Genomic DNA, 26,585 nt, shown 5'->3' on the forward strand with positions numbered 1-26,585 from the left:
AAAAATTATTAAAATGTAACAAAAAAAGAAACTGGCTATTACTAATTGACAGTTAATAACTAATTGAAACTATTACTAACAGTTATAACACAATTTGCATTCTTCATATTTACATACTTCATATTTACATATAGACTTCATAATTACTTCATAGAAGTATTACTACATATATACTTCATAGAATAAATATACTTCATATTTACATTGTTGGCACTACCACATATCAATAAACAAAAAGCCCATTATTACCATTATTAGGGTTAAGCCTTCTATTGAATTACATCTTTCAAATTTGGGTGAAGATCCGTAGTAGCAATAGCAATGGTAACAGTAGCGATAGTAGTAGTAGATTAGGTAATGGCAGGTTTAGTTGATTACTGCTACCATGTTTGAATCCTTTAAGGAGGATGTCGTCTACGGAACTTTACCCTCAAATTTTTACCAGCTATTTACATTTTATTGATTACAAATGCATTCCTCAAATTCCGTAATACTATATATACAATACTCTATTAATATATTACTAATGTGTTTAACAAACTGCTTGTTTTCCAAATTACGTACATGTAAAGGTAACAAGTTGAACAGTTTTATTGCATTATATTTAAAATTTTGCTGCGTGTTGCATAATCTGACAGACGGCGTTTCTAAATTATCTTTGTACCTTGTATTATAATCGTGCACGTTAGATCGCAAATTATAACTAGTTTGGTTTTCCTTAATATAAATTAAACTATAATAAATATTTATTGAGGGAACTGTCATGATTCTTTGAAAATATTACTACAGGACTCAGTATCAGGTACACCTTTAATACAACATAATGCCTTCTTTTGCCATTTGAATACGTCCTTTGCACTTGCAGAGTTTCCCCATAGTAAATTACCATACAATAAATGAGAGTGAAAAAGAGCATAATATACTGATATCATCATTTCCTTACTTACAGACCTTTTTAATTTCCGCAATACATAAAGAACACGAGCGAATTTTTTTGCATAGTTCCTGAGTGTGAACTGCCCAGTTTAATTTTGTATCTAAATATATGCCTAACAACTTCACATAATTCTGGTTATTCAAGATACACGGTGGTTTATTTAGGTAAAAGAAATGAGTTTCTGTTTTTGTCGTGTTGGTAATAGTATACGAGAACCCCCTGTCTTCCGTGCACGAGGATACTTCATATTATATATTTATACGTTACCAAATTAAATCACTGCGCTGTCTTCATTATATGTGCTTAACATTCTATTTTTACTTTCTAGAATAAATTTTGTTGATTTCGATTCGAAAAATGTTAAATATTTTTAAATTTATATCGTGATGCAGACCAAAATCCTTGTTGTATATAATGTAATGCGCTATAGCATATAAAGTACAAGGGCAAATAGGTACGTTCTTTTTTATTTTCGTATCAGTGGATAAGTAAATGAAAGTGGGTTTGTTACCCCCTTTCTAAGTTCCCCAGATAGCACAGAAAATTTTTTAAAAATGTTTAAAAATTTGCAAAGGCAAACTAAAAAGTTTGCAAAAAACTTGCCTTTTCAAATGGGAAAATTTGCCGAAAGTTCAATGCAAATAACGAAGTTGACGCTGGCTGAGTTTGCAGCAAAGTTGCCTCAGAAAACGAAAACAGTTGCCAATACAAACGAAATGTTTGCGACTGCACAGCAAGAAAGTTTGCCAGGACTTTGCTGCAAATATTTTGTGCAAATTTTCGTCTCAAAATTTCCGAAAATGAGCTGATAAATTTGGTGAAAATATTAAAAGGTTTGCAGCAACATTGCAGAAAGTGTTTTCACGATCGCAAGATCATGTTTGCTGCGAATGTATCAGGTAATGTTTGCTGCAAATTTATAAGGTGATGTTTGTTTCAAATTTAGAAGGTAATGTTTGTTTCAAATTTAGAAGGTAATGTTTGTAGCAAATATAGAAGGTAATGTTTGTAGCAAATTTAGAAGGTAATGTTTGTAGCAAATTTAGAAGGTAATGTTTGTAGCAAATGTAGAAGGTATTGTTTGTTGCAAATTTAGAAGGTATTGTTTGTTGCAAATTTGGTATAAGGCTGAAATATGTATCAAAATTCTGAAACTTGTGATCGAGAGGAAACACAATCTACCATTTCGGTTGCATTCATGGAGTAATCACCTGTGACGTTTAGAAGATATTTTTCCAGGTTCTGCCTAAATGTAATCGGAATGACATATTCTGTTTCGTATGCTTTAATAGTCTTTAAATCCCAAGCAGTTTATATTCTGACTTGTACCTCACTAGTTTCAGAATTTTTCTACATATCTTAACCAAAATTTGCAGCAATTGTCTTGAAACTAGTACAACTATATATATATATATATATATATATATATATATATATATATATATATATATATATATATATAAACAAACGAGATGGACTGATAAGGGTCATTTTTCACCCATCGAACACCGGAAAAATCAAGAGTCCGATTCAGACAAGTTTGCAATATCTGTATACTGGAAGATATGTTTTGTATGTGAATATAATAGATACGTGAGAAAGAAAATAGGTCATAGAAATTAGTGCCCCAAAAGAGGCAACTTTGCGTCATTTTGACAATGTTTGCTGTCGTTGACATAGGCTTGTGGTAAGGATGATTCAATGAACCTAAATAAAGCAGACTCGTAATAATACATCGCTGTGTAAGCTTTGATATGAGGAACAATTTATTTTAGTTCAGTGTGTCTTTCGACCTATGAGAGAACAGAATGTATCTAGCCTCTATAAGCACTTTACATTTTTCCGGTGTTCGATGGGCGAAAAATGACCCTTATCAGCCTACATCCTTTTGGAGAGAGCAAATATAGATGATAGTTTGCTACCTTCCAGCTGCACTTTGCTTGATCATAAAATAAGAAGTAACTTATTAACGACTATTTTAACGTCGTTTAATTTATATATATGTATACATAAATACTAAAACAGCAATAGAAAACGCCTAAACCTGTGATTTTTCCATAAATAGAAGATTTGCTTTGTTAGAATTAAATATAAACTAATTATTTGCTGAGCAAAGCTATATATTTTCATTAGTGTCTGATGAAGCCAGAGTTAGTTGGCGAAACTGTAACACGTTTTGAATTTTAATGAAAATATAGTTTTGCTCAGCAAATAATTAGTTTATATTTAAGCCTAAACCTGAATATTCCTGAAGGTTACATCAACGTTTATTCCATCATTTACTCTTGTAATGGACACGGAAACTTTCGCCGGTTCCTCGTAGGGAGATTTCGACTTAAAGCAAGCCACTCAAACAAATCTAATAAATTTGACCTTTCAACGAATTTGGCCTGTACATTTTAATCCAAAATTTTACAAAGTCGGCTGCACAATCGCTCAGCAAAGTAGCAATTGACGACTAATTACCAGTGGCGGCTGGTACTATATGTTGCATGGTTGTGCAACCGGATATTTCTTTAATACTAAGGATATTTTTAAGTATTAAAGTCGTGTATCAGTAAAAAATAAACCTTTGCTCTTGAGCGCAAAACAGTATTGATGCATTTCTTAAAAAAACTGAAAGAAAGAGAGTGATATACAAATCCAGTGGCAGCAAGCGTTGCCACTGGAAGCAGTAACATTGAGCATATGGCAGCGAGATCCTATCTCTTAACATGAGGAAGTGGATTTATTCTTGCATCGCTGCTATCCTTCCGTATTACGCGTTTGCAGTTGCTATTTCGTTGCAACTGGTATTTAGTCAGCTTCTGTAGTAGTTACGAATTCCTCCGTTTGGCAGCGCTTGACTCAATTGGTAGGTTGAGTGAGATATAGACGCTTGGAAGAAAGAAGTTGGTCACCAAACAGAAACTCGCAAAGAGCAAATATGCGTCTGGTGGTAGCAGGGACGGATCCAAGCTGAATATTTGGGGCAGGGCAGTCGTTCGAAGTCAATAGATTTTATTTTACATTTATAATACAAAGGTAAAAATTCTTGGGATGGATTTTATTTTTAAAAAAGAAAATATCCTATTCTGGGGGGGGGGGGGCGATCGAGAATCGAAGAAGAGAATGTCTTACCACTGGTCTAATTACTATTTGTGTGTCGCTCGTGCACATGATCCTGTGTTCAATTTCCGGCGGAGAGCATAAAAAATTAATTTCAAATTATTCACTTTCAATACTCATCTGTCTTCTTTAGCCTAAATTGCTGGAATGTTAAACTATTATTATTATTATTATTTTTTTTTTTTCATTTTCGAAGGAAAACATCTTATATTTCATGCTTCTTTATAATAGAACAGCAGACAAAAATACGTAGTTACTGAAAATGAACTCTTTGTCCCTTATATTCATACAAAGAAATGCTAACAAAATGCATATTGTCGGAGGAGAGAGGTGTTTCTGTACCTTAAAGAAAATAAAGCGGAAAATATTTGCAGTAGCGATGCTTTCAATTCAGAAAAACTTGGCGAGCAGCATTTCAGATTTCAATGAAGTCATAGAAGAATTTGAAACTCGAAAAGAACGAAGTAAGACCTTCCATTCTAAAATATTGCATAGTTTACTTAATTAAATAATTTTGTTTAACTGTGTGCATGAATATATGCATTTTTTTGCTTTTTTTCTTCTTTTTGGCAGCTCATCCGTGGCTAAGCGGTTAGCGTACGCGCCTTTGGCGTGGGAGACTCCGGTTCGATTCCCGGCGGGAGCTTATGTGGTTCGGATTCCACATTAATCAGTAGGTCCACGTCTCATATAGCCTCGCTGCTGAACGGGACGTTAAACTCAAAATCAATTCAACTCTTCTTTTTGGGTTAACGATATCATTCATGGCTCACAGCACATGCTATATATTCGATTTATCTCTTGTTCAATAACATGAACGTAGAAGTTTTTGTATATAAATAGTGTATAAACGTACATTGATAGTGGTTGTTTGAAAAAAAAGGGAATAACTTATATATTAATTCAATATTAGAGAATACACTTTAATCAATATACAAATGGAGCTTATAAGGACTTTCCTCTTCATATTTCCTGAATATTTTTTGGATAAGACTCAAGAATGCTGGGGGGAGGGAACACTTGCGCGTAACTACATACCTTTGACATTGCAACCGGTACTTCTACAGACCACGAACCGCTACTGCTAATTACCCAATAACAACACATTATACTTGAAGATAATGCACAAGGGAAAACAAACACTTCCAAATGCATAAACAAACATGGCGGCATCCAGATGGCTCCAAGAACAAAGGATTAAGCCTTTTCTAAATTGTCATGTCGAAAAAAAAAAAAAGACAGTAAAAATCATAGTAATGGCACAACCGTATTAGAATGTGTGAGGGCAAGCATGTAAAAATAACTATAAGAAGATTAGGATGAAACATTAAAAAATACTATACGGCAAATAAAGGGCATTATATATTTATTGCTTGATTTTGACTTTAGAATGACAATGTACTACAAACTATAACAATACTCAGTGATCATATTACAGAATGCATAAGGGGATTAACAAAAACTGTTTTAGAGAAAAAAGTTGAGAAAAGCAAATTGTTGTGTATATATAATAATACTTAGTACCAGATGCCAATATCTGATGCCTCTTCACAACTTTTTGAGTTTGAAAATTGTGCGAAAATGGAAGAAAATATCAAAATTTCTAACTGTGCAACCTTCAACCTGATTTCGCATCAAGCCCAAATAGAACACACCCGGAAGCTTTTTCGCCGGGAACACACCCGGAAACTATCGGAACATGCATCCAGAAACAAACGTGTGTCAATATCTGGCGTATAGACACACTTGATCGAGAAGCGACCCAGTCATCACTCTCACAAACTGGTTGCATAGCACCTGCACGATAAAGGATTAATTTTCAAAATTCTTATATGCAATCCGTCACTTCAGCTAAATACTATCTTATGTTGAGAAACAAAAACATCCGGTTGTGTTTTATATATGCTCGCCTTGCTTGGTGCAAATTCGGACGCGAATTGAGGTTGGAAGTTGGAGAGTTATTTGGTGAGGAATATTTTGCTACATGTTAAAATTCTCCACTTCTCATTTTTTTATCTGGAACTGAGGTCACAAACTATAAAACACTCCATCGTGGTTTTTAACTATTATATGGCGGTCTTCATGCTTTAGTCGATGCTGTCAAAAATCCAGGTCCGTGGGGTGAGTACAATGTACCTAAAAATCCATTCGTACCATGCAGTTTTCCATATACTCAATTATAAAAATACTTCACACTATACACCCTTTTGCCATACTAATTACTTTATTTCGAAAAATAGTTAAATATTTTTGGGGGTAACTTTTCTTAGCAGTTACAAGCTGCTTGAGTCATACCAACTGGTAGGTTTATAAATCCCTTCTCTGCCGATACCATTGACCAGCTCACAAAATACCATACGACCATTTTGTTTAATTTTAATATAAGAAACTACAAGTTTGCACCAAAAAAAAAAAAAAGTGTGAATGAGGTATTTGAATGATGCCTATCTTTCAGTTCATAATATAGCAGACTACCTACAGCACAGATGCTGCAAATCATTTCGTGTATGAACAAACGTTATATTACTGGAAACTGTACAATGCGTCTTTGTTGATAACTACCCCGATGGTAAATATTAACTCTTGTTTCATATGCATACAAGCTAAACGACTGTCTTTTCATTATGAGTAACTTTCCTTGATTATCACCTAACAAAAACTAAATGTACAAAGCAGATTTATCAACCGTGTGCGGTTTCAACCATATATAAACAAGTCTCTTAAATTGTCCGGATTACTTCTTATAAATAGTTATAAATATTTCGCAATCACTGTTCTTCCGTTACGCATACAAGCTAAACGACTCTCACTTTATGTGTAACTCTCCTTCAAAATTAGCACCCAACAAAAACTAAATGCACAAAACAGACTTATCACCATGCAGTTTCAAAAATATATGAACAAAGTTGTTCGGATTACTTCTTACAAATAGTTACAAATATTTCGTAATCACTATTCTTCCGTTGGAAGCTGAGACTGCGTGCTGCTTAGAGTGCCACCTCCAGATGAGGATGCTCTCTCATCCAGAGTAACTCTAATAGTGCTTCTGCTTTCCTCAAATGAAACTCGAGTAGCACTTCCGCTCTCATCCATTGAAACTCGAGTAGTGCTTTCGCTCTCATCCACTGAAACTCGAGTAGTGTTTTCGCTCTCATCCAAGGAAACTGGAGTACTGCTTCTGCCTTCTCTGAAATGAAAATTCAAAGTATTGTGCATTTGTGCTATAACATTCGATTATCAACATGATATAATTAAGGCGAGAGTTAATTTCTCACGTATTGACAAGGAAATATCTGAGGACCACGGATGCTACAGTGCCAAGTGACATTAAAGAAAAAAAAAAAAACTATCCTCTGTTGCAGCAATGATATGGAAACACAACGTGAAGTGCATAATTCCTTCAACAGGTGGCAGAATAAATCACCTACGTTGTATTGCTTCCGATACTTGGTGCTTATTTTTTTTTTTTTTTATTAAAAAGGGTAACGTTTTGAAAATTTCGCTATTGTTTAATAAACTACTCTTCATGATACATCATCAGAGCAAATTTCGTTTCTCTAGCTCCAGCGCTTCAGCTTGTGCAGCTTTTTCATATTACGTTTTTCCGCTAGTTTGGAAATGAAATCTTTGAGTTTTACGTCCCACGATTATGCCAGTTAGGCTAAAGGAGACTGATGATGAATAATGAATGAAAATGGTGGAATGAAGAAAGTGGGAGGAAACGGAAGAGCCCCGAGGAAACCCACGCACACGGTGTTGGTCCACTACAAAGTTTACTTGGCGGGGGCTGGGATCGAACCCGGGACCCCTAGCACCATAGGTGAACGCTCTACCACTGAGCGACCGCGGCCCCCAAGAACTAACTTGGAATTAATTAGTTCTTCTGTACTCTGCAGTATTTTGAAATTGTCCATATGTAATTTTCTATAATGGTTTCACTTGTGCACACGTTTATCTTCTGGTCCTCAAAAGACAATTAGACAAATGTATTAAAAGTATGTAAAGATCAGTACAACGTATTTTTATCAGGAGTCCTTCGTGAGTGAGTCGGCAAACGTACCGCATTTGTGGCCAATTAGTCCCGGTTTCGAGTTCAAATGGAGGACAATTTGTTTCGGATGTAAGTCGAGAAACGGTTTGGACTCCGCTCTAAGCTTATGTGACCCCTTCCAGCATAACCCGGTAGTTGCAAAATAACACCAAGGTGAAACAAACTTATCTCTGCCCATATGTAATATAAATACACAGAGCAAATTATTTATATTAAAAAAAAAAAAAAAAGTTTAAACCCCAAAGAAAAAACTTTTTTCAATAAAACTTTTTGCCAACCCTCTTACAGACATACAGACAAGCATGTACTAAAATACAGAAAATCAATTAAGATACGTCCTTCAGCGTTGGATATTATAATTAGCCAGTGTATTAAAACCCTGCCTCTCCTCCCCATATACTTTTAAGACAATGCGAATTAAGTCACAACCCAGTCTGCGTCTTAATACCAGTAATATTTAGTACATTCATTACCACTAAAAATCAAAGAATTTTGCACCAATCCTGAACGAGTTCTTTTAACTCCTAGCTACTTAAACGGCTTAATATTCATTGTAATAATATGTTGTTTTGTTCGTGACAGATCACATTTATGTACGTAGCATACGGACACAATGAGCCTACAAGCAACTTATGTAATTTCCTTATATCTCTAAAACGTTCCCTTTCTTGGAACACTTAACTCACTTGCACCCTCCCCTAAATCTCCAACGTATAGTTTAGGTTATAAATGTACAGTAATGCTTCTTTTTACAGTGTTTGATGAAGCCAATATGTTCAGTTAGTTGGCGAAACTGTCACATTATTTTAAAATAAACGTTGTTTTATTCAGTTATTTATTTCCTAGTTCAAGATATTTAAGATAGCAAAACTATTATGAACCAGTTAGCTATAATTTCACCAGGAGTCAAGAGAAATATTTGATCTTTCTAGTGATGATAATGTATAAAATTATCAAGGTTCAAATAAATAAAGAAACTGAATATACCTTCTGCAAATACTTTGGAAAAGCAGGAAATACAGATGGAACTGCATTTTCGCGAATTCTCACACAAGAGAGGGACGTTCTATCAATGTCATCTTCTCGGAAATGTACAGAACAAAGTGCACTACCAGCACTAGGAGTCCAGTTTTTCCGTCGAATAGACCTAATCCAGGCTTCACGCAATTCTTTCTTCTTAGGTATCCTTCAATTAAAAAATGTACAAAATTACCATTAAAAATTCAGATTATACAATACGAATATGGAATTGGTTATTGAGCTTATGGAACACACTTTAATAATAATAATAATAATAATGTTCCTATTTCAGGTATTTTTAGCCTATATTTCCATACTCCCAAGGGTACTCTTCATCGGGCATAGGGCTTAACATTTTTTCTCTTATGCAGCTCTTCACGTAGAATTTCTTTTCTTTTCTTCTTTGGTAACAACAATGGTGTGAAAATTTCTTTTTTAACTAAACTGATTCTGTATTTTTAAAAATCTATTCCTGTAATTTTCTACGTTGCATGTAAGTTTGGAAGACGTGAAAAAGGAACATTATTCAGGTTAGTTGTAATTGTTATTACAAATACAGAACTTTAGCCATAAAAGGCTGACAACGCAGATTATTACCCGGTCTTGCTATTTGTCCCCCCCCCCCCCAAGTAATCTACTGCTACACTATGCGCGGACTTGGATTTGAATAAGTTATTCTATATTCTAATTTTGGAAAGTATAACCATAGCTTTACTTGGGAAACTCTCTTACATATCAAGTTTAACCTATCTATCGATCTTTTCCGCTTCCTCTTTATCATATAATGACAGTGTGCTTTACTGATATCTTCTTTCACTGGAAGCTTTCTCATACACATGGACAATGAAACTACATTTAATTCCGACATTCAATCATATCTCAGGTTTGAAACTTATTACACTAATTTTATGCGAAACACAACTTCTCAGAACTTTTTAAATTCATGCAATAACAATAATAAAAATTGGAATTAGCGTAGAGCACTGATAAGTTTCTCATTTATGAAGAAGAGTATGTAAAACATTATATTTCAGAAATTGAAGATAACCCGATTCTTCTCAATTCTCAACTTTGCTGTAGGTTTCTGTTTTAATTTAACTTCACATCACACAACATACAAGTAGTCTTATCCTTGCGTACACACACAAAATAGGACTATTTTAAGTGTTCGCCGACAGATGGTGTTGTTGCATCTCTACAGATAATGCTGGGCGCAATTATGCAAAAAATATCTACCTGTTTGGGCTAGGTAGTTACTAGAAGCTAGCATTGGACCTATTCACGTCTGGGAAGCGCAAAGAAGGTCGGTCCGCTCGATATCAAAGGAATGCATGTATTTGAAAACAAACAAAAAAAAAAAAAAAAAAAAAAAAAAAATGATGATCAACACCGTATGATGATAATTTATGTTTTAAAAAAAGTTAAATTCTGGACTATATGAATTCGGTATTGTGGCAATATTAGGTACATAGAGCATAATATGGCAGTTTCAAACCCACTATCTTACTAATTCATTAATCTTGTCTAAAGCCAACCCTTAACTTAGAACATGTATGCTCCAGTAATGGAGGGGAAATGTAAATGGAGAGCAGGAACTGAAAAGCGAGTATTATCTGAACCAAATATGGTGAAATGGGGCAAAAGTTTAGATGCCATTCCATGTAATGCGGGCATGCAGTTGAAAAATGTACGGAAGAAATATATATTACTTGATTACACAATAAGATCGTACAAGTAATAAAAATATATCGGGGTCTTACCTCTTGCATGTATAGTAAGGCAAAATTCGAAATGAAAAGTGTGGCGTTTACCAGGTAATACTCCATAAGAAAGACATGAAATAAAGTGTTATATAAAGACAGTGTACAAAGCACTGATGCTAATAAACACTCGCCCCGAGCGAGTTTTTAAAATCGCTATTATTTATTTTAAACGTAAATAAATTATTTTTGTAAATCTTTAGTAATGGGGGGTGGGGAAACTAACGAAGATAAAAAACAACGTGCCTTGTGTGACTCCAAACCACCTTTACTCGCTAATGCTCGCGCGGCAACTGTCTGAATTAAATGTATTTAACCTCACCTATCCGAATGTGAATAGCATATCGGGAATATTCGGTTAAAATCCTGGCCTCCCTAAAGTTAAACAATAGCCACGATTTCTAATGGAATGAGAGCAAGTAGGTTGGATTTTTTTGTTGGGCTAGTAACATTTTGTTGCCTATTTGCATTCTTGGTACAAAGTGATCATTGAACACACAACTCTCACAAAGCTGTGCCAGTTGCATATGGCTATAGGGCACATGCTTTCATGAAGCATAAAACGTTTTTCTACTACCATTTATGTGTATACACACGGTCAGTAACGCGCCTGCTCCCTACACAAAGCCTTACTACGGCTAGTATTCCCCTGCCTGCCTCAGATAGCAATCTTGGTTTTTAATGACCACATAACACAAGTTGGTTTGTGCTTTTAAGTCGATTCTGCTATATATAGTGCTGTTTTATGATATACCTGCACACGCTGTAGTTATACTCAGCTCTCCTGAAGTCAGTCTGAATATTTCATTACAAATCCTTATTTAAACACTCTTTAAGATAGAAACAGTGCACTTCCTACTAAAAGGAGTTTATATTTCACGAATTTAATCATCCCGTTGTGTAGCAACCTAGTACAGGTAGTATATTTGTATGTGTTCTGGATTTTTGTCCCACGGACATGTATTTGATAGGAAACTCCGCTCCCAACGCCCCATCTAAAAGTATACTTACATTAGTAGAGTGTTGTTAAGCGCTAGTGGGAAGCATGAGAAAGTAATTAATTTTGTGCAGTAATATAATACAGATGAATTTACACTAGCATAAAGCACAGAAAGCATGAAAACAAGAATTATTTATGATTAAATGTTAACAGTGAACGATGAAAATGAAAGAGGAGTAGCTAATTATAGGCAACATATGTTAAAATAATAACAAATAAATAGCAATACAACGTTAAAAACTGGTTTAAGGTTAAAAACGTTAAAAAAACTGAAGGTCTAATTCGGGGACGCTACCTGCGGAAGATCAGCTTTCTTACTACTTTTGGCATTATTCGAGCAGACGGTTCTACCAAATTTTGACACATTTCTTACATTTTCAGGTTAGGTTAGAGCTTTGCAACGGCGCAGACGTGTTATATGTTTTCAGGCGAGTATCGATATTTTTTGATTCATTTCCCTCTAGTTAAAGTCTTTTATGAACACTATCATAAAGGGCTTTGCTGTGATAATGAAATGAAATCTTTGAGTTTTACGTCCCACGGTTATGCCGGTTAGGCTAAAGGAGACGGTGATGATGAATAATGAAATAGTGGAATGAAGAAAGTGGGAGGAAACGGGAGAACCCCGAGAAAACCCACGCACACGGTGTTTGACCACCACAAAGTTCACATGGCGGGGGCTGGGATCGAACCCAGGACCCATAGCACAAGAGGTGAACGCTCCACCACTGAGCCACCGCGGCCCCCTCTGCTGTGATAAGTAAAATATACTGGTACTATAACGATAATTTGGGGATACCCTAGCTCAGTCGGTAAGACGGCTGACTTTGACTTAAACGTAAGAGAAACGGGTTCAAACCCGGGTCCAAACTAAAAATCTTGCCGATGCTGGAGCCCCGGACCACCCAAATAGACGGCTCGCATGGAGCTGTGTGTGTCTTTTCGCAGAGTATGCACTAAATGAGAAGGCAAGGTTCTAGATTACTGGTCCCCCTTCCCATTGAAGCGATTTTCTCACAAATCGAACGTAAAATTTCAAAATGGCGGCAATTTTTTCGAAACATCAGTGAGTTGAAAATTGTTGCAAGTTGTGATAATGACAATCTTCAAATATAAATCACATTTCAACACTTTTACCCCAAAGACATTGAAATATTTCGAAAAAACCCGAAAAAATCCATTTGGGCCCAGGTGGGTTGGGCTTTTTCACAAAAGCCCGGGTTTTTTCAAACCCTGGCTCTAACCCGCCTTCACTCGCTGGGCAATACTGTGAAAATTAAATGTATAAACTTTAGTACAGAACGAAATCAACCCAGCTACTAACCTACACGGGGGACCAGTAATCTAGAACCTTAATTACTTGGAGATCTACTTCAGGAGGACTCTGTACATAGTGTCGACACATAGCAAAAAACTACAGCGCATAAAATACGAACCACGTGGTGCTAGGTGGCTACTAAAAAGCACGAATGTTACTCAACGAGCCAGGGCAGAAGCGCAACAGTGGAGCCCGATCGTCAGCGAGAAGGGACGTGCACAGGTAGCTGGCGCGTCAGCGACGGGGGTATACGCATAAACAAGGATAGTTGAAGAACACATTTACATTTACAATAATCTCACTATCACTCAAAATTCATTTCAATATGCTGTGCACTGACAGTAATAACGTATTCACATTCTCATTCCTTCACGAAACATGTTCGACATCATATTCTACCTACAAATTTTCCATTTTGTAGAACCGTCTGCTCGAGTGAATCCTACTTCTCTCTAAATCGCAGGTTCTTGGCAAGGTTCTAGAACACTAGACCCCCTTCCCATTTAGCCGTAATAAAGACAGAAAACGACGTGCCCTGTGGGGCTCTAACTCGCCTTCACTCGCTCGGCAATATTATGAAATATTGAATTTTGGTACAGAAAGGAACGAACCTAGCTAGTAACCTATAAACGGGGAACTGTTCTAGAAACTTCTCCATGTTCTTGTCACTTATTGTTAACTTCAGTACTTATTAATTCTCTCTGTATTATTTCATTTATAACACTAACTTTATTACTTGTTTCCGAGTTACTGTGATGAATTGTCGAATGTTAAGTCGGAACACATACTTCTACTAAGAACATGTAAATATACATATCCATTCAGATACATAGCTTGTCACAAAATTTAAATCAAAAGCACATACAATAATTTCAGTATGACGATTACAATTTTTCTAATGGAACGAAGTGTAACTTACGTTCTCTTACCACCTAAATGGATATCACTTGCACTAGGACGTGAACTATCATTCAGTAGCGTACTTCTGAATCTATGAAGAACTCAACCTAATTGAAGCTATAATAACATTGTAGTATGTCTATTTAAATAATTACTACTAAAATCTTCAAAATATAATAAAAAGAGCAGATAATACTGACATCAAAATATCAATACTGCTAGAAGCGAGTATCTTTTAATTAGGGATTTTCTTACCTGAGAAAGGTTATTCCGGATAATTTCTCCTCACTCCTATTTGTACAGCCGTATGCTACTGAAGTAATACTTTAAAAATAAACGACAGACACAGTACATGTCTTCCTATGAAGATAGCAATGTTTTATGTCAACAAATATGGCGGTAACGAGAGTAGCCAATTAGACGTGCCGATGCTCGGATGTTTTTTGGCTTCATTCTTTTAATAGGATGAAGATATATAAAGGCAGATCCTCTATTTTACAAGATCCTTGGCGACGGCAAACTTTCAATGTTATATTTTCAAAAAAGATGCAAGTTAATTGCAGTGGTGAATTTATATTTGCAAATCAGTGAAAATTTGCAGATCATATTGAAAGCTTTTAATAAATATTAAGAAATTTTGCCTTCGCAAACTTTCAGATTGTTTGCTCCACTAAACGAAGCAAAAATTTGCCGCAAGTATTCGTGCTATCTGGGTCGTAGATACTCAATGAGTAAAGGCGGATTTTCATGTGTCCTTTACCTCCGTGAGTTGCGAGCGATTGTGCTAAACAGCCAATGAAATCACGCATCGGAGATGGCGCGCTACACTCGCGTCAGAGTAGAAATTTGTTCAATTCTGACGGAAGTAGCGCGCGTACACTATTGTATTCACTGACTAACATGGCGGAAGTCGCAAACTTTCTATTTTACGCATGCGTATTAGCTAGGGAGTAGTAATTTGGCGCAATACACGCACGGATGCATGAAAATGAAAATAATTTACGGTGAATACGCTACATGTGATGCTTCCGTTCTAACGCGGGCATGAAAATCCGCCTTAATCCCTAAAAGTATGAGCGTCCAGCTCCTTCTGGAACTCAGACGGTCTTACGTATACTATATCCGTCGTGTTTAATACCAAGCTATTTGTTTGGAACCATAGAGAAGAAGCCTTTAACATTTCTTTATTTTTAATGTTTACATTGAGTATGCTATGGTCATTTGTAATAAAAGTAGTGTCATCAGTATAGATTGTTGTTTTATACGGTAGACAACTTGGCAGGTCGTTCATGTACACTAAGAATAAAAATGGGCCTAGTACCGAGCCCTGAGGAACACCAGTCAAAACTTCTAACTCATCAGATGTCTTATTGTTAAACTTTACTATTTGCCGTCTGTTAGTGAGGAAACTCTTAAGAAGAGATAGTTCAATGTCATTTATTCCATAGAATCGTAATTTTGTAAGTAAGATATCGTGTACAACTGTGTCAAAAGCTTTACTTAAATCAATAAGAGTAGTACACATATGAGCCGAATTCAAAACCATTTAGTATTTCGTCCACGACTGTCTCGACAGCATCAATAGTAGATAACCCTGATCTGAAACCAAAATGGGCTACATTAATAAGTGAATTTTGTTCAAAATAAGGAGATAATTGCTTTTTAACGCAATACTCTATTATTTTAGAAAACACTGGAACAAGGGATATAGGGCGGTAGTTACCAGGGTTACCTCTATCACCCTTTTTATATATAGGTACTGTTATTGTTACTTTTAGGCTATCAGGAAAACAGCCGTCGTTTAGTGTCCAATTAATAAGGTACGTGATAGGAAATGCAATTATATCAATTATTTGCTTTATAATAAAGGTAGATAGACCATAGAAATCTTCACTGTACGTATTTTTCATTTTTGACACAATATTTAAAACTTCATCTGCACTAACCTGTGTCCATTTAAAATTAAGGTTGTTAAGTTGTGGTAAACTCTGCCTATTAAGATACACATTAAGATCATTGTTAAGGTTGTCAGCATTGTTCTTAGAAATATTAGTTACATGTTGATTATTTACAAAGAAGCTATTAAACTCGTTAGGTGTAATGCTAGGCAACTTTGTTCCATGTTCTGTCTTAATTTCTTTTTTTATTATTGACCAGGCAGCTTTGCATTTATTACTTGCTTTGGCTATGTGTTCTTCATGAAGTTTTTGCTTGGCTATTTTTATTTCTTTTCTGTATTTTTTCTTAATCACATTGTACTTTAATTTAACAATATTGTCACCATTTTTAGCTTTAGCGTGTAAGTTGACCATTATAGCTCGAAGGTTAGCTAATTTTGGAGTAAACCATGTTAAATGTGTTATAGGTTTCTTATTATTTATGTGAACAGTTTTAGATTTTATTGGACAGCACTCATTATAAATATTGACGATAGTGTTTATAAATGTACTCCATACTGTAGACAAATTATTACATGTGCTTAACAAATCATAAAAATTTACTTGATATAGGGTATCCCTTAAGCTGCTGATATGTGACAAGCTTAGCAATCTATACCTCTTAAATGTCGTAGTGGGAGGAACGGTATGATTTAAAATAGGTAGGACAAGCCACCACTATGGTCTGATAAACAGGGTTCTATAGTTCCACAAGATATCATACTTCTGTTTACATTAGTGATCACATTATCAATGCAAGAATTCATTCTGGTTGCTTGATCATTAACATAATAATAGTCATACGACCTGAGAGTATCACAAAATGATTTTTTTACAGTGTTATCAATTAGAACATTTATATTTATATCCCTCATGTGCACTACATCAAATCGTTTGTACTTATCAATATATAAAGCAAGTTTTTCCCACTGTAACATAAATATATTAGGATCCGAATTCGGAACACGATAAAAAGAAATAATCACCAATTTTAAGCTGTTAAATACGATACCAGTTACTTCGAACACTCCTTCAATACATAGGTCAGTGGTGCCCACCCCCCTCATGACCATGACGCACCCCCCCTCAGTTGCCTATCCGTAGGTGTTCTTCCATGAAAAATCATCTTTTCGATTAATTTTTACACCCTCTCAAACATATTTATATATAGATTTTTACCCCCCCCCCAAATATTTCAATGACGCAGTTTGCGTCATAGCCCCCCTTGTGGGCACCCCTGCATAGGTGATGCATATCCAACGGTTGATACTCAGTGTTAATAACCGTACACAAACACCAACGCCTCCCTGATTCATTACCTTTCTGGTGAAAACACTAGCTAACTTATAATTTGAAGGGATATACATATCTATTTCGTCTTCAACTAACCAGAGTGTTCGTTGACACAAAGAACATGACAGGGAAATTCTTTTAGAAAAAATTCTAACTCGGGTAATTTATTTCTAATCGATTGTAGATTAATGTGAAAAAATAGTAAATTTGTTGTATTTTCAGGTTGAGGAGTTTGCATATTATCATTATTATTAATAGAACATACTACATTATAAAGACTACATTCAAGCGGCTTCGTTAGACTCGATTGTTTAACCTGGCTCCATATTGTTACCGGTACTGAGTTTTTTATGGAGTCAGGTTCGCAAGAGAGTTTCCCTGTTCATGCCAGCTCATTGGTATTATTCCTTTACACATACTTGCATATATTTTGTTACTTACATTCTGTATTTCGCGACTGACATATTTCTTACCCAGCTTATTAAGGTGAAGTGAATACTATAGTATTTGTAAATTTAGAGGAGATTTTTGATCAGGTGAACTTGAAAATATTGATGAGTACTACATAGGTTGAATAAAAATAATGGCAACACTTCTTACGCCAGAAGACTTTGTCTCAGCACAAGAGCTCCGTAGTTGATAAATATGAATCGATGAAGCATGGCGAGTAATAACGATTGTGTTATTCAATCCATAGCAACAGTGCCGTAAAATAGACAAAGTGGAAGCATCATAACAATGTACTGTTTCGGAAAGACAAACAAGATGCGTGGATCAAGATTGAAGTGGATTAGGGGCGCAGTGCAGTGATGCCCATTCTTTCAGAGCCATTTTCCCTTCACAAGCTTCAGAATTTCTCTTTCCCGGACAAAATTTCCCTTTATCCAAACCGTTCAAGTACTGTATTTAGTAAAAGTATTTGTAATCGTTTTCGCTTCCACTCCCTCACCCCAATCTTATAACCACATACAAGCAGATACCTGACAGCCTTCCTTTGAGCTTACGCAGAATTTGAACTTGATTTATTGTTTAGGTATTTAAGGCGTCGCGATAGAGGAGGGCAAAGGATATGGAAAGGTGTAGGCCAGGACTTATGTTAAAGGTGCAATCTCTGCATTTGCCTGGTGACTGAGGAAAAACCCTATAAATATCTCGGTCAGGACGGACAACCTAAATAAATCATAAAAAATATAAAATAAATATTATGTAAATTTAATTTTTATCCTAGATATCATGATAGATTTTAATATTAATGTAACCTAAGGTACAAAGAAAATATTAAGTATATATTTGGTATGTACTTACTTAAGAACAGCACTCCCATATTTACTGAAACGAACACGAACAGTTAGAAAGAAAACTCTAGCTGCTACTGTCTTTGGCTGTACACAGGAATGTTCGTAAGCACAATACAAAGTTTAGAGATGCGGAATTCTTAAGAATTTATAATTCAGTGCGCACAGTCACCTGAAAATTTGTAAACTTACACAGCACACATACACTAATGACCCAGTATTCGCCCATATATACATATTTACGTTCACGACACGCAGATTTTCTTCTCTTACATCGATTAATCCTCTTCACAATCAATTTTCTGGTTGGGAAAAACATCTTCTGATTGGGAAAACCAAACTGTTATAATAGTTGGAGTGATAATTTAATTGAGAAATAAAGTGCGGGACAAGAATAAACGACCAAAAATGCCATTAAAACTAATGACGTTTTTGGTCGTTTATTCTTGTCCCGTTTGAGAGATTACAAGCAATTTCCCTTTTCTCAAAAATTTACTCAAAATTTCCCTGTGCCAAGGGAAATTTCCCTTCAATTGGCATCACTGGCGCAATGTACGAGGGTCACTACGAAGGTTTTGAGGTACGCATTGTTGTGACACAGTATTTGAATTCCAACAATTGCGTTCAGTAGTGGTATCCAGAGCGAAGAAGCGAAGCAAGTTTCAACTCGAATCGCTTATCGGCGTGGCCGTATCGCCTTCACTTGTTTGTTGATGTGAGCAGTATTCAGCTGTCTAGAATGGAGCTCAAAAGGGAACATTTTTGGGCTATAATCCTTTACGATTTCAAAAGTGGTTTGAACGACACACAAAGCCTTGACCGTTTGCAGGGGGCATTTGGGGACCTTCCACCTTCCCGTGCTACAATTTTTCGGTGGTTTGGTGAATTCAGAAGAGGCCGGACATCACTTAAAGATAAAGAGAGAGCTGGACGTCCGGCAACAGCTGTGTCAGATGAAAACATTGCCTTTGTGGAACAAATGATTCGAGAAAATCCTCGAACAACTTTCAAGGACATTGAACCTACATTGAAGATTGGATCGCCAGCAGTAACAAAAATTCTTCATAATCATCTTCGGTTCAGGAAGGTTTCATCTCGTTGGGTGTCTCACACTTTGACTGAACAGCAGAAGCACATGGAATGGAGGAAGAAATGCTTGTAAGATTTGATGGAGGCAATTCTCGACACGTCTCTAACATTGTTACTGGTGATGAGACTTGGATCTATCAATTTGACCCTGAAAATAAACGCCAGTCTACAGTTTGGATCTTTCCAGACGAAAATCCACCCACGAAAGTGAAGCGACCGCGAAGTGTGGGGAAGAAGATGATCGCAACTTTCTTCTCCAAATCTGGCCATGTTGAAACTGTTCCACTTGAAGAACAAAGGACTGTTACTGCTCAGTGGTACACCACTGTTTGCCTAACAAAAATGTTCCAGAAGATTTGGGAACGGCGTCCAAGAACTGAATTGCGTGGGATCCTGCTTCATCATGACAACGCATCCGCACACACGGCCAACATCACAATTCAGTTTTTAGAATCTACGGAGGTCGAACTTATGACTCATCCGCCGTATAGCTCTGACCTGGCCCCGTGCGATTATTTTCTGTTCCTCAGGATCAAAGATCGCATGCGTGGGAAGAGATTTTGCATCCCTGAAGAAGCTGTAGTGGCTTACGAGAATGAACTTTCAACACTTGAAGTAAAAGACTAGCAACACTGCTTCCAAAAGTGGTTTTCGAGGGTGCAAAAGTGTGTACAGTGTAGTGGTGAATACTTTGAGAAAATGTAAGTGTTAAATTTATTTTAAGTATGTAAGTCAGTGGTGCCCCCCCTCATGTCCATGACCTACCCCCCTCAATTGTCTATCCGTAGGTGTTCTTCCATGAAAAAAAAATCTTTTCGATTAATTTTTACACCCCCTCAAACATATTTATATAGATTTTTAACCCCCCCCAAATATTTCAATGACGCATTTTGCGTCATAGCCCCCCCCGTGTGGGCACCCCTGCATTGATGTATTGTAGTGAGTTTTCTGTTCCTTCTTCCTGAAACAAATTTCTTCGTTTGAACAGTTTAGCAAATGCTTGATAGGTTTCTCTAGTGGTTTGAGTTGAATTTGACTCAAAAATGCTATAGCCACAATAATTACACCCAAGTAAAGCGAGCTTGTAACAAGGTATGCTGCAATACCTATTAAATATCAAAGTCTAATGTGGTAAGAATCAATTTTGTGTAAAAGTCATTTCAGTATATTGTTCAAAGGTTCACGTTCAAAGCATTTTTGTTGATTTTTTAATGCCCACAGGGTATACCACAAATTTTACAGCAAGTGAAAAAGTCGCTAAATCTAGGGGATTTCGGATAGTGACAAAAAAAATTCCGTTTATTGACTTTTCCGGTAATTTTTAAATTACAATTTGGGGACTTCTTTATAAATCTAGCGACTTTTATGCTACAATTAACTTGTTCTTCTGTAATCAAGCGCAATTAACTCGAACCAGTTCATAATGTTTCTTTCTTATCTTGTCTTCTACACCCTTTCTGTTTATTTGAATCAGTGCAAGCATTTACGAGCTTGGAAAAGACACAGTGTATATCTCAAGAATTAGTGATGGGTAAATTCCCGGGAAGATATTTTTCGCGAATATTCCCTGGGAAGATTCCCAAAATGGGAATTTTTCCGGGAATTTATGTACAATCCGAAAGAAAATTGCATTCTATTACTATATTATGATTTCAAATTCTTTTTTTTTTTATCGTAGTATATTATTACAGTTGTGTCTAGAGGATTCTTTAAATTGTATATTCTGAACGGTACTATGTTACTTTATTAATATTTTATTATATTTAGAGAAGTATGCATAAATGTGTACCGGTATTTACTTACAATATGTTCTATGAAAGTAAATATGTGAAAAAAAAATGGTATAGTAAGTCCACATATTTTTATACCGCTAAACAGTTAAATTTATAAGTAAGGGATTTTTTAAACTTCACTCTACTACTGATATTATAAACATATTAAATTTTTAAATGTTATAACCAAATTAGATAGGGTAACTGCCAGAAGATACATGTCTCACCAATTTATTAAGATTTGCGCATACATATTTATGTTCACAATATTTGCAAGATACTGACTTATCTTTATAATATAGCCGTAACATTGCCACACACGACCTTTCTTCCTACTAATTTCTCGGAATTTCATGCGGTTATTCACATGTAAGGGAAGTTCGAGTACCTCTTCAGATATTCGAGTCAGAGACAGGAGACGGACCGACGTCTATTACTAACGGTGCATCTGGTTTGTATTAATTGTACTTCATCTCTATTTCTACATAATTTCTACATTACTTTACAAACTAGTCCTTTTCATCATTTGTAAATTAGTACTTTGCTACTTTTTGGTGCAAATGGAAATGGCACTTAAAAATCATATTATTAGTTATATAAAGTACAGTCAACGAATTTTATTTCTTTAACCTCCAAATTATTTAAAGCCTAGAAGTAAACCATAATAAATGAAAATAAAGCAATTAGTCATACGGTTCTTAGAATTTGGAAGATAAAGAAATGGAAATAAATTCCTTCCCGGGAATTTATATGCCAGGGAAAATACCCGGGAATATTCCCACTGCCCATCACTATCCACAATCCCGTTTTGATTGTGAATATATGGGCCGATATTAGATTAGGGGAAAAATGACATGTCATGTTTTCAAAAAAAAAAAAAAAAAATATTTCTTCAAGCAAAGATACATCAGATAATAGTACATAGTTTTACGATACCTGTCAGTATAGGTTAGCGCTGGAACACGACCTATTTCAGAGAAATTATCCATTTTTCAGAAGTACTTACAAATTTTTGTCATTACAGTCACATTTACATTTTTCTTCACCATAATTGATGTATTGCAATTTTCTTTTATTTCTTATACTTGCTAGATCTATTGTAATATATTGAACAGTAATATAAACAATTTTAGTGAAAAACAAACTAAAAATACTAATTTAATACTGATAACTGTGCAAGTACGGTAATCGAACACAAAAGTAACACCAACATATCTATATACCATACAATTAAGTAACAATTTAGTATAATTATTGCGTAATACCAAAAATATGCGTTAGTTGTGTACATTTAGAACCTTGCTGTAGCTGATACCTGTTTACATATTAACTACAAACTATTGGTCCGTTGTGGGAATGACATCAGTGTTATGGTAACGATACAATGTTGTGGTAATGACATAATGATATGTGGTGATGACAAATATAAATAAACCACAATCCAACAGTTGATGTACACTACAAATTGTAATACTCACAAAAGTCTTTCCACAGAATTGGATCAATTTAAACATGTCCTTTTATCCTGCTTACATGCTGAGGTTCAGATATGTTGAAACCTACAATATCATCTCTTTCATACCACAAAATATCAGGCTTTGGAGGTCAAAAGAATCTATTTTTGCCAACGGACTTCATGCACTGAACTTCGTAACTATATTCTCCATCATTTTTTTTTACTGTTTGTCCATGTACACTCATGTCCCAAATGATTGTCGTACATCTATAACTGTCTTCTTGTAAGAATATAAACCTAATTTGATAATTATTTTGCAGGATACTTTTAATACTGATACTATGTGTGTAATCGAGAAATGTATACTTGTAGTAAATTTCATAGGAAAATAATTATAATACGAAAATTAGAATGAGTAAAACAAAAGGTTGGTAAATGAACAAGAAAGTTTTATTTTCATTTTATTGTTCTTATTTACTGCTCTTTTGACATGAAATTTGCCACATACATGTCTTTGCCGATTATACACATACTAACATTGTAAGAAATACCGGGTGGAATTCCTTATCAAATTATATTCCTACAACAACATATTTATAGACATGCGACAATAATTTTGGACATGAGTGTACATGACTATGCACAAAGAGCCATTAAGTGTTGAGTTTCAATTGTTTTCAAGGATGTCGTCTCTTCCATTATCAGTGTTAGTTCCCTCTCACGGTGACCTGAAGACATGATGTTCTAGTTTCTTTCCGAGGTCTAAACTCTGATAAATTTTCACTTTTTGTCATTATTGTTCGTTCATATCGTTCTTGTACCTTCTAGCTTTTCTCTTCTTTGCCTTCTATTTTTCTCCAATTCTCTAATTCTTTTATATCCAGTGGATCTTTCCTCACATGTTGTCTTCTGCGTGTTCCCTGTGAACACTCGACCCTGGAAAAAAAGAAACGAATTTGCAGTTATAATCTAAAGAATGCACATAGAACAAATTTAATTTTTGACTTTTTTATCTCAAAATATACTTTCCTGTCATCAGTTTTTCTTTTTCAAAAATGAGAATTAGTGAACTATAAGAATATTGCATGTCTTCCTGTGGCTATTACATAATTGAAGACTCGCTGTAGATAAAAATGTAAGAGCCAAAAACAATATTTGTTGTAGTAGCAGGATAAAAGTAAATTGTGCCCAAGCGTCACAAAATAGAAAATACTATTTCTAAAAAAACAACCTAGCATATAAGAAAATGAAGCTGTGTATGAAAATCTAACTAAGGCATAATCATATTAAAAAAATAAGTGAAACAATTTCAATGTAACACTTACATTGTTTTCTACAGCGAGTCTTCAATTATTGTAAATTCTGAGTTATCCTGTTTCATTGGTCTATGAATATATTAAACAACTCAAATATAATAATTTTTATTGGTCATTATCTTATCAGGCATATTCTAAACATCTACTTTATTTTCGTGATGGGTAGCGGTGAAATCATAATTGTTCGGGTACTCACCACCCTGTAACTTGTTCTCAGGAGAAGGTTAATGGTTTTCCATCCCTTGACGCCAGATAGAATGCCATTTCCATTCCCTACCTTCCCTAAAGGCGCATATAAACTCGATGTTGGTCCCCATGTCTTGTTCTTTCTGCCCTTCCAAAAGAAAACGACCAAAATCACTAAACAACAACAGAACAAGGAAACTAAACTTCAGTAGGCATATGCTAAGTTATTACCTGTATTTTTTCCATCATATAGGTAATAACTTGTGTCATAGGTAATAATACTAATAGGTAATAGGTAATAATAGGTAATAGGTGTCATAGGTAATAGGTAATAATAGGTCCATCATATAGGTAATAATATTTATTCACATATAGGTATAGATGTGAATAAATAACTTACATTCATTCTGATGACGGAGGAGATGTTGGTGGAGTTTCTCTGATAATATTTGATAAACATTTGTCTTTGCTTCTTTTTCTTCTTTGGTTCTCTCTCTCCACGGTTTTCGTTGTCTTTTTTCCTCTCTTGGGCTTCTCTCATTTACAGGTTTTAGCTTCTTCTTACTAATCCTTTCTTTCTATCTTTCTCTTTCCATCTTCAAGTACTTTTGCCATTTTATTGAATCTTCCTTTAATGTTGCTCTATAACGAGCAGCTCACCTTTTAACAGTCAATGCTTGACGTAGCATAGTACAGCAAGTCTGTGAGTACCATTAATATACTTTAAGAAATTATTACGAAATTAGTGTATAACCTTACATAAGAATATTAATTAAAACTAAACTGCAAAATTCTATTTAAAAAAAAAATCTACTACCTAATACGAATGAAACGTTTCAAATGTAACATTACACTGTGATAGCACAAGATGAAGCTAGGTGGGGCTTAAGCCCCCTAAGAAGGTGTTAAGACACAAGTTGCCCTACAGATAAAATAAATAAGACAATATTTTCAATGTTTTCTGGTTGATATATTACAGATGTTAGGCTCCCTACTTTCGAAAGAAGTTTTTGTAGCTTCCCCATCGCCTATTTAATTTTGGTACTGTCACTGGACTTGTTGTCAAATTCCTAGTTATTTCACACACGCCGTAATTGGCAGTTTAAATAGCATAAACCGTAGTAGTTTGCTTCCCTCTAGTATAAAGATGTGATCTGCATAATTTGTGTATTTTATTAAGAAAAAGCATACCATAAATACATATGCTATACAGTAGAAACACGTTTATGTACTTCAATGGCCATCATTGCACTTCTATGTCATTGCCGCAACAGCAATGTGTGTTGCGGTAATAACAGTTATGGTAATGACAAAACCACAATAAATCCCTATTATCATTGTTCATTGTTAAATGACGGCCATGAGGTAAGTTGGACAAATATAATGCATTACAGCATAATGTAACTTCGTAAAAAGGTTTATGATTACAAAAATCCTTAAAAGAAAACACACGTTGTGGTAATGACGTTGAATAAAAATACTCATCCAAACATAGAAGTTTGAAGCACAATAAATCTTCAGAAATATACATTACGCGTGAACTGTTGGCGTACATCACACACAACTAGGATGTCAAATCGTTCTTCAATTGTTACTTCTTCAATGTTGCCAGTTCCAAGTTGCTAAATAATTCAATTATGAACTTTCTGCGGTAATGACATACTAAGCTGGAGACTGAGATTTTACAAACAATAAAATAAATAGAATTAAAGGTGAAATATTTTATTCATCGAAGTAATGAGGAGCAATGCATATTCTCTTGAATGTGTCGATTATTTAAAAAAAATAAAATATTGGAAAGTGACACAAACAGTTATGTATTTTGACAACTTGTTAGTGAGGACACGTTGCGGTAATGACATTTAAGTAAAAACTTAATTTTTTTAAAAAAACACAAAGAATAAATGCTAATGCAAAAATCATATTGTAACGGTCGTGAAAATTCATGAGGAATATCTGAAAGACAAATATAACATGTGTTTGTTCAAAATACAATGAAAGCTTAGTGGGACACGATTTTACCCCTAATCAAATATTCACCCATATCTTACCCTCTAGCAAAGACCAACTCCAACCTTTAATGTCCCTCAATTTGCAAAACTTCTTTAGAAACACAGATTATATATTACCGATAGCAAACTGATTAT

General features: G+C 35.1%; 1 protein-coding gene across 1 annotated transcript; it reads right to left on the reverse strand.

The window, feature by feature from the left end:
• Window positions 1-5,394: 5,394 nt before the first annotated feature.
• Window positions 5,395-24,979, reverse strand: LOC145675367 (uncharacterized). Its single transcript, XM_081745768.1, has 5 exons — window positions 24,839-24,979; window positions 23,758-23,872; window positions 14,350-14,404; window positions 9,097-9,282; window positions 5,395-7,232 (listed from the first exon to the last, which is right to left on the reverse strand). Exons 1-5 carry the CDS (start codon window positions 24,977-24,979, stop codon window positions 6,998-7,000), a joined length of 732 nt encoding a protein of 243 aa, XP_081601894.1. The 3' UTR covers window positions 5,395-6,997.
• Window positions 24,980-26,585: the final 1,606 nt, after the last annotated feature.

Source organism: Thermobia domestica, chromosome 18, assembly GCF_964235325.1.
Source record: "Thermobia domestica chromosome 18, izTheDome1.hap1.1, whole genome shotgun sequence".
Lineage (NCBI taxonomy): Eukaryota > Metazoa > Arthropoda > Insecta > Zygentoma > Lepismatidae > Thermobia > Thermobia domestica.

Bases quoted from the DNA above. Each gene is read 5' to 3' on its own strand.
- LOC145675367 (XM_081745768.1), bottom strand. From the start codon at position 24,979: ATGAGAGAAGCCCAAGAGAGGAAAAAAGACAACGAAAACCGTGGAGAG. The intron at 23,873-24,838 runs GTAAGTTATTTA...CTTTTTTTCCAG, and splicing joins CCTCCGTCATCAGAATGAAT to GGTCGAGTGTTCACAGGGAA. The intron at 7,233-9,096 runs GTATTTGCAGAA...TTTTCATTTCAG, and splicing joins GTATTTCCTGCTTTTCCAAA to AGAAGGCAGAAGCAGTACTC.